Genomic DNA, 12,646 nt, shown 5'->3' with positions numbered 1-12,646 from the left:
TTTTATCGTCGACGTACTACATATAACATGCACGATATTTAATTTTCTTTGGAAATATCATGCAGGTGAAGTGGCCATGTGTCTTTATCCTAATCTTTTTTTCTGTTAAAAATTACATTTGAGATTATTTGATGATAAATAAATCTAATTATTACTTACATGCTAAGGACGTGATGGCCATGAATTGCTTAACTGAAAAACATTGCTAGACAAAGCCACAATGAGGAAGTAAGTGTTATGTTGTATGGATGATAACAAGATTCAAACTATTCTACTATTTATTATAACCATATTAAGACAATCTTAGGTTGAGATTTATCTCAGTTTGAGAACGTTAGTGAAAGCCGGGCCAGAGCTCAAGTGTGAATTGCCCAGGTATCAGAGAGGCATGTCATATATATAAAATAGCATTAGTGAATATCAAGTAAAGGGAAGTAATCCCATTAACTGTACAACTATACATATAAAGAGTTATCTAATGTTGATATCATAACAGTAAGTAATAAAGTCACATAATTATGGTGTGCCTTTTTTTTACCCGGAATAGACCTGCATATTTTATAATTTTGTAGATGTCTGCTAGGAAATGCTTAGGCATGCCAACTATCTATGTTCTTTACATAAAACCTAAATGGCGGTGTGGGTAAAAGTTACCAAGTGGTAAATATGTTAGACTTGTAATCTAAGGATCTCTAGAACTTTAATTGTGGGTTCAAACCCCATCAGGGGCAAGTTGTTGTTTCCTTGAGCAAGAAACTTTACACTCATTGCTCAGTACTGTTTGGTTACAGAAACAGATTCGAAAGTGTGCCATAAAGCTTCCTATAGAATCAAAGTAAATTAAATTCTGTATAAACTAAAATCTTAATGTGTTTAACTACATGTATCTAAGTCTATATAAGCACAGTGGTTGGGGCCAATTTTAAACCAAGGGCTTTAATTTTTATAATTTTTGCAGAGGTCCACAAGGCAATCCTACATGCCAAAAACCTCAGCTCTGGGAATTGTATTTTCACACAAGAAGTCTAATAAGTGATAAATAGTTGTTCTCTGTTTGTAGTTTTGAGGTTCCATTATTCTGATCAACATGTATTCAAGTTCTATGAACTCGATATTCCATAGCTGACACTAGTCTCTTTAGTAAATTAGAAAACAATACCAACAGGTATGTCATTTAAAAAAGTTTTCAAATTCTATAGACTATTTCTTCTATAGAGATGAAAAAATAAACACAAAGATAAGTGAACATTTAACTTTTTAATATTTGTTATCCTAAAATATCACAAACTTGAAATTAAAACATTGTAGAATATCAGCAATAAAAAGCTTAATGAAAATAAATAAATAAACTGCAGAGACTGAAAAGACTTTTGGTTAAAACTCATTTTTAAATCTTAAACAATTTAAGGAAAGAACTAACAAAGAAGTTTTATATTTCATATGGTAACTTATAAACGTAACAAGGCAAAGAATAACAACAGTATCCACTGAAGACAACTCCCTCACCGTCTTAATATCTTAGTTTACATTGGTGCAAAGCAAGTATATTCTGATATTTACTTCTGGAACAGGGCCTTAAATTTGATCAAGTCAAAGGCTATTAATCTGTTGTTTCTAAATAAAACTAAAATCTCATGTGCAAAACATCTGATTTCGATTAACAATCATGCAAGAATCAAAAAGGTCCTAACATTTACTTTATCCTAACCTTGCAGGCAGCAACAGATTCTACCAATGGATCTGACTAAAGCAGACATGATGATCAGCCAGCACATCTGTTCTATCTGATCATGGTTTGCACTGGTCACTATTGAGTGAAAGGCATGGTACAAAGGAGTTCATATAACAAGATAATAGGATGAGTAAGAGCAAATTTATGAAGCAACACCACGTCACTTACCTCTATACAAGAAATACTCAGATACAAGAAATGGGATGAGGAAAATTTGAGCATTAACCATATGTTAATTTCAACACAGTCATTATAATATTTTTCTTATAAATACTATAGAATAGTATTTCAGTTCTCATATTTTCCTTACTTGTATGTAAAAATATTTAATTGTTGAATGTACATATATTATGTAAAAATGTATGTTATAAATATATGTATACTTATGAGAATAAAATATGTTTAACAAAAATACATAAAAATAACATCACTGATCCTTTGCTTGCAAGTGGCAACATATTTTACACATTCCAGGATGAGCTGGCATATTCATGCCATCTAATCATGGTCTGTACTTTTCAGTCAGTAAATATTTTGAAATTTTACCTAAAAATGAAGAATAGACTGGTCCATATTGTTAGATGGGCAAGTCCATTTAAAATTATTAGCATGATATGGGTTAACTTATTGACTGCGACAAATCATCTTATAATAACAATCATCACAATCCCAGTTAAATTGCACTATACATGTATATAAAATAATACAAAAACAAAAAACAAACTAGAAATGTGTCCATAGGATAAGGGTGCCCCTACACTCCACTGATTTGTCAATCTTATGTATCTAGGTCAATTTTTTTTTTTTTTTTTTTGGCTACATGAGCCCAAATTGAAAACTGAAAATATTTTATTAAGTAAAGGGCAAATACTACAAATACTGAATAAATCCACAAGAAAACCCAAGGGTGCATAAGTACACATGCTGATCAACATTCTTGTAAACTTTCAGGCCCACAGGTCAAATACTTTTTGAGTTGAACACAAGTTGAATAATGTAAATTTTTACTAAGTCAAGGGCAATAACTCTAAAAATACTAAATATATCAACACGAAAATACCCAGGTGCACAACTACACATGCTGAGCAACATTTTTGTAAGGTTTCATGATTCTAGGTCAAATTCTTTTTTTGTTACATGCGACACAAGTTGAAAAGTGGAAATTTTTACTAAGTCAAGGGCAATAACTCTAAAAATACTAAATATATCCACATGAAAATACCCAGGTGCACAACTTCACATGCTGATCAACATTCCTGTAAGGTTTCATAACTCTAGGTCAATTATTTTTTGAGCTATGTGTGACACAAAAAGAGAACGGACGGACAGCTGGAAGGACTGAAGTTCGAACAGGAGAGTAATAATGTGGCTACTCTATTGTTCTCTCTTTTGTTCTTTTTACTCACACAAAAGAAAATAGCCACATAAAAGCATTACGGAATGAATGTCATCAAAGAGAAAGAACAGTTACCTATTATCCTTCTAGCCACACAATTACTGTCCGGTGAGTGCGGATGGACGGACGAGGGTAAATCTAAATGTCTCCCCCCCCCCATAGTGGGGGCACAAAAAAAAACATTAACAATAAATATCAAACTTAATGACAAAAAAATAAGTAAATAAAACAATTACTGAAGAATCTCATTTTGAAATGAACAGTCCAAAAAATTCTAACATTAATTATACATTCAGATCATGACTAAGTATATTAACATATAATTTAATATACTTTATCTCACGATCTGTTGTAAGCTCCACACCTAGTTGTGAACACACCCACTCACAATGCAAATGTCATATAAACTCCGCCCCTGATGTTGAACACACCCACTAACGGTTCACATATCGTGTATTAACACCCCTCTTCCCATGTCAAACTCACTTCTCACAATACATGTATCATGTAAACTCCACCCCAAACCCTTTGCCAATCTCACCCACCCGCAATACATGTATCATGTAAAGACCACCCCAAACCCTTTGCCAATCTCACCTACCCGCAAAACATGTATCATGTAAAGTCCACCCCAAACCCTTTGCCAATCTCACCCACCCACAATACATGTATCATGTAAAGTCCACCCCAAACCCTTTGCCAATCTCACATACCCGCAATACATGTATCATGTAAAGTCCACCCCAAACCCTTTGCCAATCTCATCCACCCGCAATACATGTATCATGTAAAGTCCACCCCAAACCCTTTGCCAATCTCACCCACCCGCAATACATGTATCATGTAAAGTCCACCCAAACCCTTTGCCAATCTCACCTACCCGGAATACATGTATCATGTAAAGTCCACCCCTAACCCTTTGCCAAACTCACCCACCCACAATACATGGCAAACCCAACACCTTTGCCAAACTAACCCTATCCAAAACATAGAAGCTTAAAGCGGCACACCTATAGATTCATGCTAATATCATGAAGATTTTTATAATGTATTAACATGTAAAACATTGTCAAATGAACAAAAAAAAGTAATTAATACAATCCAAATAGCAATTAAAATCTACTAAAATTACCAATCACATGTCAGAATATGCAAAATAGTCCTTACTGTGTTAGTAACATAGTAGAAATATTGATAATTACTACAAAATCATGGCATAAATCATGTTAATTATTTCTTTAAATTCTGAATATTTATTTTTAACAATGAAAAGTTAACAATGGTATTGCTTCAAAAGTAAGCAATGTAACTTCAGAAAATGCACATCACAGCACCCTCGTAAGTTTAGAAACAAATAAAAGTCTAACTTTTAAATAAAATTTGTTATTACAACCTTAAGAAAAAAAAGTTGTGGAAATGAATCTACATAAGTCAACCTTGACTCGTTTCCCAGTCCACTAATATTTTTCACTGTGTTTAGATTATATACTTATTGTTTATGCATGTGTATTCATGTTGAATAAGATATTGTGTAAACTGAAAAAGTAAATTTGAGCAAAATCCAGACACTTTGGGAAATTTGTACCATTGACAATGCATGCAAATAATCTAATATTCCAGCTGTTTTTGATCATTTTATACATTGGTTTCATATTGTTAAATCCATTCAAGTGAATGTATGTCAATTCAAAATTCCATCAGCGTTGTCAGTAAGCACCAATATAATGAAATAAAGATTTAGTTCATAACTGACTATGAAAACATGCTTCCATGTAAATCTTTACACAGAAGAAAATCCTGCAACTGTCTTGGTATGTCAAGTAAATGTAGTTTAGTGAGATTTGCAGGGCTCAGACAGTCCCTCAAGGTTCCCCGACACAGTCTCATCAATGACCTCGGCTGATACAATTCTTCCATAAGCCAATGTTTAAAATCAGGAACTTGTTCACATAGATACACAATATTTGGACTCTCCATAATCTGGCTGACATTGCGTGGACAGTCGGCCTTCAGTAAACATTTAACTGTTGATAATGCCATAGTTTTTATTGCATGATCCAAAACCATTTTCCCTGAAAGTGAAATAAAATGCTGCCAATTTAGTAAAGAGATTATTTTATCACACCATCATATCATGAAACAAGAAACTGCCTTGAATGTTGGTGTACAAAATGCTTGAGTTTATACAAAATTAATGCTATTAAGATAACAGATTAAGATTGCAATGAATGTAAGACCGCTTTGCTGCCATAACTGTTTGAAATCTGCCCTAGACGTTTTTGTGACAAACAAATAATCCCATATCATTTTATTATAAAACTGTACTGAAACTGTTTAGTATGTGCATGACAGCATATATACATTGAGTGACAAATAACCATAAGACTAAATGTCCAAGATCACTGGCACAGAGAAATTTGGCCTATCTGGATCAAGACAATGATCCCTTCATTACAAACTGGATGCTATCCCTATTGACCAACTGATCTTGAACAGTTGTCTCTCGCAACTGATTCAGAAATCATGTGGAATAAGTAGTCAGTTATTTGCTGAGAAATTGGTAATTATAAGTAATTTATCCAGAAAGGCCAATAATGTGCTAAAATAAGCATATAAACAATACAAACATATAACAGCTGTTGGTAGGACAGCATGCTCGACTATTCTTAGTGCTTGATAGTTAAAGAGCCTTAATCATGTAAAAGTTCACAAAAGGGCCAATTTTTTTTTTAAATCCATGTTACAGTTATAGGCCTTGGGGAGAGTCCTATTATTCTTCCAAAGAAGTATATAAAATTTAAACTTGTTTAAAAGCTAGGTGTCAGTGGATAAATATATGAGTTGGTATGCAAACTTAAACATAATTTTAAGACGAAAAAGGGGCATTATTCTGTCAAAATGCTTGAAAGAGTTACCTCCTCCTGTCTACAGGATGGGCCTATGATGGTGAACAAGTGTTCAAAGTTTCAAAGCCATATGTCAATGGAAAATATTTGAGTTTGTACACAGACTTTAACATAAGTAAATACGCCAACATTCGGGTGACTGAGATAACTTTATTTATTCTAACCGAATAGTCAAGCTAAAAAGCAACACTCATACAACATTCTTTTGTCCACTCCCCCTCTCTCTTTTCTCCTTTCCACGCTTTCAGTTCTCTTACACAAAGCAAAATCTTTTCTTTAACATTTTTGAGAAATAACCTTTAACAAATTTTATCAAAATTTCTAGAACCCCTCTATGGACTATATTGCTCTTAAGACTTAGTGAAAAAAGCCTGTCTTATAATTGGGTAAATACATTACCAGATTTATCAGGTGTATTGATGGAAGCTCCATGTTGAATCAGGAAAAACAATATGTTCACCAAGTGCTTGAATGTTGATTTATGCTCCACTGCAAAATGTATAGCTGACCTGCCATTATTATCAGTCTGTAAGTACAAACATAACATCAATTCTGTGTGTTTTTCCCAATCAAATTGTTATCAAATTGGATTAAAATCTATGGTCAGTCCACAAAAAGTGTGCTTGTACATGTATATAAAGCAAACAATACAGATAAAGGACAATAATGTATTTTATAGTTGGAAGAATAACCATATCAAAATAATAAAATGCATGGATTAATTTTATAAAATATGATATATAATTTGACATGACTGCTTGATTGTGCAGGCTTCCCTAGCTTTATCATGATGGCATGAAATTTAAAGGCTGTCATTAAGAGGCTGCTGTAGGCCAAAATGACTGTCTCAAGTGCATTTTGGGCTGCATATAAACGTGGAAAACATTTAGAAAATTAATATAGTTTAATTTTTATAATATTCTTAAGTAAAGCAATATTTCTACAAAAGTACTTACCAAATTAATATCAGCACCATACTGAAGGAGGAGTTTTATCAGATCAACACTAAAATGTCTCTTCAACGATGCAGCAAACATTAAAGGTGTACCTCCTTTATGATTTTTTATGTTTGGATCACCTTTTTCTGAAAAATAAAAAAGACAGTATATAGACTGTATAGAATAACTTTTATTTCCAATCAAGGGTCATGTTAAATGACATGTGAATCACAATAATAATAATGAGATCAAATAAAGACGTTAAAGAAACTAAAACTTGACTGTATGAATTTGAACATGATGTGGAATTATCCTCAAAACAATTTTGAAAACAAATCTATAAAGTATTCTACATATGATTAAACAGAGCAGTTATAATTTACTCCCATGTTAATTAAAAACAATATTCAGTCTGACTGAAGGTCTTATCAACATACAATGGTGTCAATGATTAAATTGAGCTGATATAATATACTCCCAAGTTAATTTTAAACATGATACAGTCTGGCTCAAGGTCTTATCAATGCACAATGATGACAATGAGTAAACTGAGCTGATATAATTTACACCCATGTTAAATTTCAAACTCCTCACAGTGATTACCTGCCTTTGCAAACTTCACAAACGTCACATGATGAAAGTCACATGACGTAACGTCGAAATTCAAATGTAAGTATCGACTGTAACATAGAAAATCTAACGTCATTTTTCACTGTCTGCTTTATTTCTAACTTTTCGTACCTACGTCTGTTATATTTTATCAAAAAATTATCAAAAGTATACAAAATAATGAAAAATAAATTAAAAAACTAAAAAATATCAAAATATTGATATTTAAATGTTTGTGATGGCAGAGAGCTCTGTACTGATAAAGGGGAGACCACTATGTAGGAGATTGGTTAAATTTATGCATTATTCAGTTCGGGTGGAGGTCATATCAATACACTATGCTGTCTATGAGAAATTTGAGTGATTATATATAACATCAGTTGGTAAATTCAACCACTAAATTGCTACTTTAACACCTCTTAGAAACATCAAAAAGGATGTTTCTCGGCAAAGGTTGTCCTATACAGTACTTACTTTCCAAGACAAGTTGGATCATGGACAAGTTTATATCTCTGTTAAAACTCAGTTGATGTAAGACTGATGTTCCTTTCGTGTCAACCAGATCAAGCTGGGCACCAGCCTCTATCAGAATCTTAGCAATATCAAAACTACCATTAATCACAGATTCAAGCAAAGGGGAACGACCACTTGATGACTGTACATCAATATTAGCTCCTGAAAATGACAATTACTTCCCTTGATTACAAAATTGCACATATAAAATATATTTAATAATAGTATATTTAGGATTATAATTTTATTCTTTCATGATGTATCAGTAAACATGCACATTGATGTAAATGCATCTTCAGTATATAATATGACAAGGAAAAGTTAAAGTAAACTATCAGATTCTAATATTGTTTTCTTATCATTATTTCATTTTCAGTTTTGTTTTTACAATATAAAACATTCATAAACACACAATATATAGAGAGATATATGTTTAAAAGGTACAAAAAAGTTTCTTATAAGTAAAATCAATAATATCTAACCAATATTGTAAAAAGTTTAGCTTATTCATTCAAGACCTATTTTTAAGACATTCCATTATAAAAAGATTCCTTTTCAGAAGTTTTTATATTGTTATAGAACTTCTTGTAACATAAAGGAGAATTTCCAACATAACAGTTTTACTTAACCTTATTTAACCCTTTAGACAAAATTGTCCTCTACTAAAGATGTTGTCTGCTTTATATATAATATACGGTAATCTTTACAATCTTTCCCAGAATATTTCAAAATAATTCAATATCACTTATGTGATATCTCAAGGGAAACAACTCCTACTATTTATGTAGATGTTAAATAAAGAGTTGTACCCCTTGTCATAAATATTTTATGCATTATTATCATAAGAAAGAAAACATAAAAATTACTATAAGTCATTATAGGTGATTAAGAGAAAAAGAAATAGAAAGGCAGCAGGTCCAGTACTGAGTGGATCAAGCCTCAATAAAACGTCCAAAAACATTGATGTTATATCATAATTATTTACATCCAAACAGGCAGAATCATTATGATAGTCCTTGGCCCAGTGGTTAAGCTCCTTGACTTCAAACTACTTGCCTATCAATGTAGGTTCAATCCTTGACAACAGGTTCTTTGAATTCTTTCATGGGTGAAAGCTATCCTGCTAGCTTACAGAATGTCAATGATTTTACTCAGATGCCTGTTTGTGCCTTAAATAATGCACAAAGGTACACCTGAGGTCTTCCTCCACCAGGATAGCTGGAAATTTGCCATATGACCTAAACTATGTCGGGAGGACTTAACACCCAACCAACCAATCATGCTGATTGTATGCTTCAAGTTACCTAAATCCTTATGCAAAAATACATTATGATAATACCTTAATGTAGTTAGACTACAACTACTTCAACTATATACATATGTTCTAAAGAACCTTCGCTCAAATATAATCCCTCAAAATTGCTTTTATTTTTATGACCTTATGTTGTAAACATCTAGTATTTGCTCTCGTGAAATATGACAAACAAACCTTTTGCGATGAGTAATTTGATCACAGAAGTTCTACAGGCAACGATGGCAAAATGAAGAGATGTCCTATGCTGCTCATCTAGAATGTCTATGTCTGAACCATTGTCTAATAATGTCTCTATAACCTATAGAAACATGAGAAATAGAGGATACTGAATGAGTGTAAGTTCAATAACTGAATTAATTGAACAAGTTGAATAAAATTACATTATGCAAGTCTCTGGCAAGCATGACACTATTTTATTCAACAAGTTCAATAAATTCAGTAATGAACCTACACGAATATAATGCATGTATTCTTTTTGTCACATACCCAAAGCGAAAAACAATCATTTTTGCACAGACATGGCTTTAGTATAATGCTAACATTTAGCTTGTCTTTACTCTATGCTAAAACAGCTTGTTTAGTGCAAATGATGTCACGTAAAAATATATGCACAAAAGTGCAAATCCATTTTTACGGAGTCACAATGCGGCATAGCTATGTGATAAATATGTTTTTGTATAATACAATTTAATCTGAATCAATGTACCGGTATGTCTGTTTAGTTGGTTTTTACGTTAAGTCATATCTTGGTGGTCCATCCACCTAACTAGCTTACCAGGATAACAAACCAGTATATACTAATTTCTCTATAAGAGACCCACTACTTATCCCATATGATGTCTTAATCCTACGATTTTAGGTTGAACGTATGATCGCGTTATAAAGACAGTCTTACAATTCAGCATGCAACAGTTGTAGATCAAAACCGTACAATAAGAATTCCAAAATCGTACGATCCTTTAGAATCAGTTGTGAGAGACAAACAACCATTACACACGAATGTCACATAGAAATTTTGTCTTACACAACAATCAAACTGGCACTCCTTGGATTACAAGGACAATTACGTTTTGGCACTTACATCTAGTAAACTTAAAGCAATTTACAAGTAATAATCTGTATAGAAGTAAAAATACTTCTTTGTTTACATTTTGCCACCTTTATTGTTAGAAATTAATTCACATTTAGATACTGTTCACTTCAGACAATATTCATCCTAAATCATTAATGTTTTTAATTTATTCATAATTATAACATTATAAAACACATGTCAGTTCTACAGAAAGAAAAAAATTGTTTGAGATTTAATATGCCTTTAAAACATGTGAATTTGTAATACCTGACATGATGAATGAAGAGCTGCTAAATGGAGCACTGAATAACACTTGGTCTGCATCCTATGAGCCATTGTATTGTTCTTTATTTTGTATATACCACCTGAAATAATAAATAAATTTGTACAATTTTAACTGATCTAAAAAGCAAAATTTCTTTAATGGACTTACCTAACTTTCAAATCTAGACAAAACTAGATATCATGTTTATATAGGGAAAATTTCAAACTATGTAATGATGGAATTGCGAACAGTGCTGACCATGATCAGATGGCACTGGATAAAGTGGAAGATAATAATTACTCACCGCCTTGTAACATTAACCATATTAAAGTTACAAGGGTGCTACTTTCAAGTTTACATTTATTTAATTCCTAGCTGCACTAAAAAGTGTGCAAGTCTCTGTAAACTTGTAGGAAATAAATGTAATATAGTAACTATACCTTCAAATTTTCTATTCAAGTCAACTCCTTCATGAATCTGCCTCTTCACCATGTCATCATCCCCATAACGTATGGCTGAATAGATGCTTGGTTCCCCTTCTGGAATCAATATTTCTAGGAAAGGGTCATTCATTTTAATCATAGAGTCAAACTGGTCATCGAGATCTTCTTCTGTCTCATGTGCCTCCATTGTGTGACTTCTCTGAAGTGTAAAATGCCATGTTTTCAACTTTTGCAGTAGAACATTATATCAGAATGTGAGAATAAATTTTAAATAAGAGGCTCTAAAGCTGTTTATAAGACAGCACACTCAAATACTTGCAGTGCTCTGCGGTAATGAAAAGTGGCATAACTCTGAAAAAAAATATAACTCAAGAGTTACTGGACCTGTGCTCATCATGTCAAATAAGTACAAATAACAAGCGTTTTAAAGTTATAACAAATTCCCTTCAGTAGTTTTGGAGATACCAACTTGCATGACGTCGACATCTGGGTGAGAAAAATAGCTAGCTCTCCCTAATATTCGGACAGTCAAGATAAAAATCAAAATCTTTAAGTAGATGTATGATTATATAATTTTAATAATTTATATCATAACTTAATATAAAATATTCACAATCTATGACATTGTGAGGCTTTGTATATTTTAAGCGAATACTTGTTTTTGTTTGTTAACCGAGTTATATCAAAGGTTTATGAAATTAATTTTATTTGAAAGACACTGATCATTTACGTATGCATAAACTCTACTTATATTGAAAATTATAATAGATATGTTTTTCAGTAAATCAAACATATTTTAATAAAACCATGGAGCTAAATATAAGATTATGATATATCTATGATAAAACCCAAAATTGCAAATTTAAACTCTGTTGAATATTGAAAAATATTTTACCTACAAACAACTAGTACTGTAACCTTCTCCGGAAAATGATCCCCAATACTGCAGTGGCCAAACTATTGTTTGTACGAAAAATTACAAAATTTTGTTTGTACATAGGCCTACACGGTCTATTGATTATTCAGCCGGTTAATACCTTATAAGGTACTCACTTCTGAACATCTAAATTTAGAAATGATAAAATTCCGAAAACATTTATCATTACCAAAGGTGGGGTGGGTAATTATATCTCACATAATTTGACGCATTCAACAGTGTTCAATGTAGCAATGCATACATTCAAATTTGCAAAAACTTTAAAAAACGAAGAATTCGAAGCTTTTTTGTTTGTTTACAAAATACTTTGTTTGATTCTGATTTCAAAGCCTAATCAAGAATTGAGAAAATTAACCGAGTTAGGTAAAACACAACTAAATTTATATGTATGCCCATGTCTCTTGTATGCCCACAGGACCCCGACATTCTGTCCAAAACAGAAAAATGACGATTTAAAAAAAATCCCCTATATATGCTATAAAAATATAGTATATATAGGGGATTTTTTTTCAATCGTTAT

At 32.2% G+C, this 12,646-nt stretch overlaps 1 protein-coding gene across 3 annotated transcripts; it reads right to left on the bottom strand.

The window, feature by feature from the left end:
• Positions 1-3,249: 3,249 nt before the first annotated feature.
• On the bottom strand, positions 3,250-12,449 carry LOC132760256 (ankyrin repeat domain-containing protein 7-like). 3 transcript variants are annotated; one of them, XM_060752196.1, is made up of 8 exons: positions 12,089-12,449; positions 11,187-11,388; positions 10,749-10,846; positions 9,584-9,707; positions 8,056-8,256; positions 6,991-7,118; positions 6,434-6,560; positions 3,250-5,200 (listed from the first exon to the last, which is right to left on the bottom strand). In XM_060752196.1, exons 2-8 carry the CDS (start codon positions 11,374-11,376, stop codon positions 4,881-4,883), a joined length of 1,188 nt encoding a protein of 395 aa, XP_060608179.1. In that variant the 5' UTR covers positions 11,377-11,388; positions 12,089-12,449; the 3' UTR covers positions 3,250-4,880. The 3 variants fall into 3 exon arrangements, with proteins under 3 accessions (XP_060608179.1, XP_060608178.1, XP_060608180.1); XM_060752195.1 differs by having other exon boundaries at positions 12,085-12,448; XM_060752197.1 differs by having other exon boundaries at positions 12,296-12,444.
• Positions 12,450-12,646: the final 197 nt, after the last annotated feature.

This window comes from Ruditapes philippinarum, unplaced genomic scaffold, assembly GCF_026571515.1.
Source record: "Ruditapes philippinarum isolate M1 unplaced genomic scaffold, ASM2657151v2 ctg1631_1_1_1_1, whole genome shotgun sequence".
NCBI classification, from domain to species: Eukaryota; Metazoa; Mollusca; class Bivalvia; order Venerida; family Veneridae; genus Ruditapes; species Ruditapes philippinarum.
Note: the sequence above shows the minus strand (reverse complement) of the source record. Positions and strands in the feature narration are given on the sequence as shown.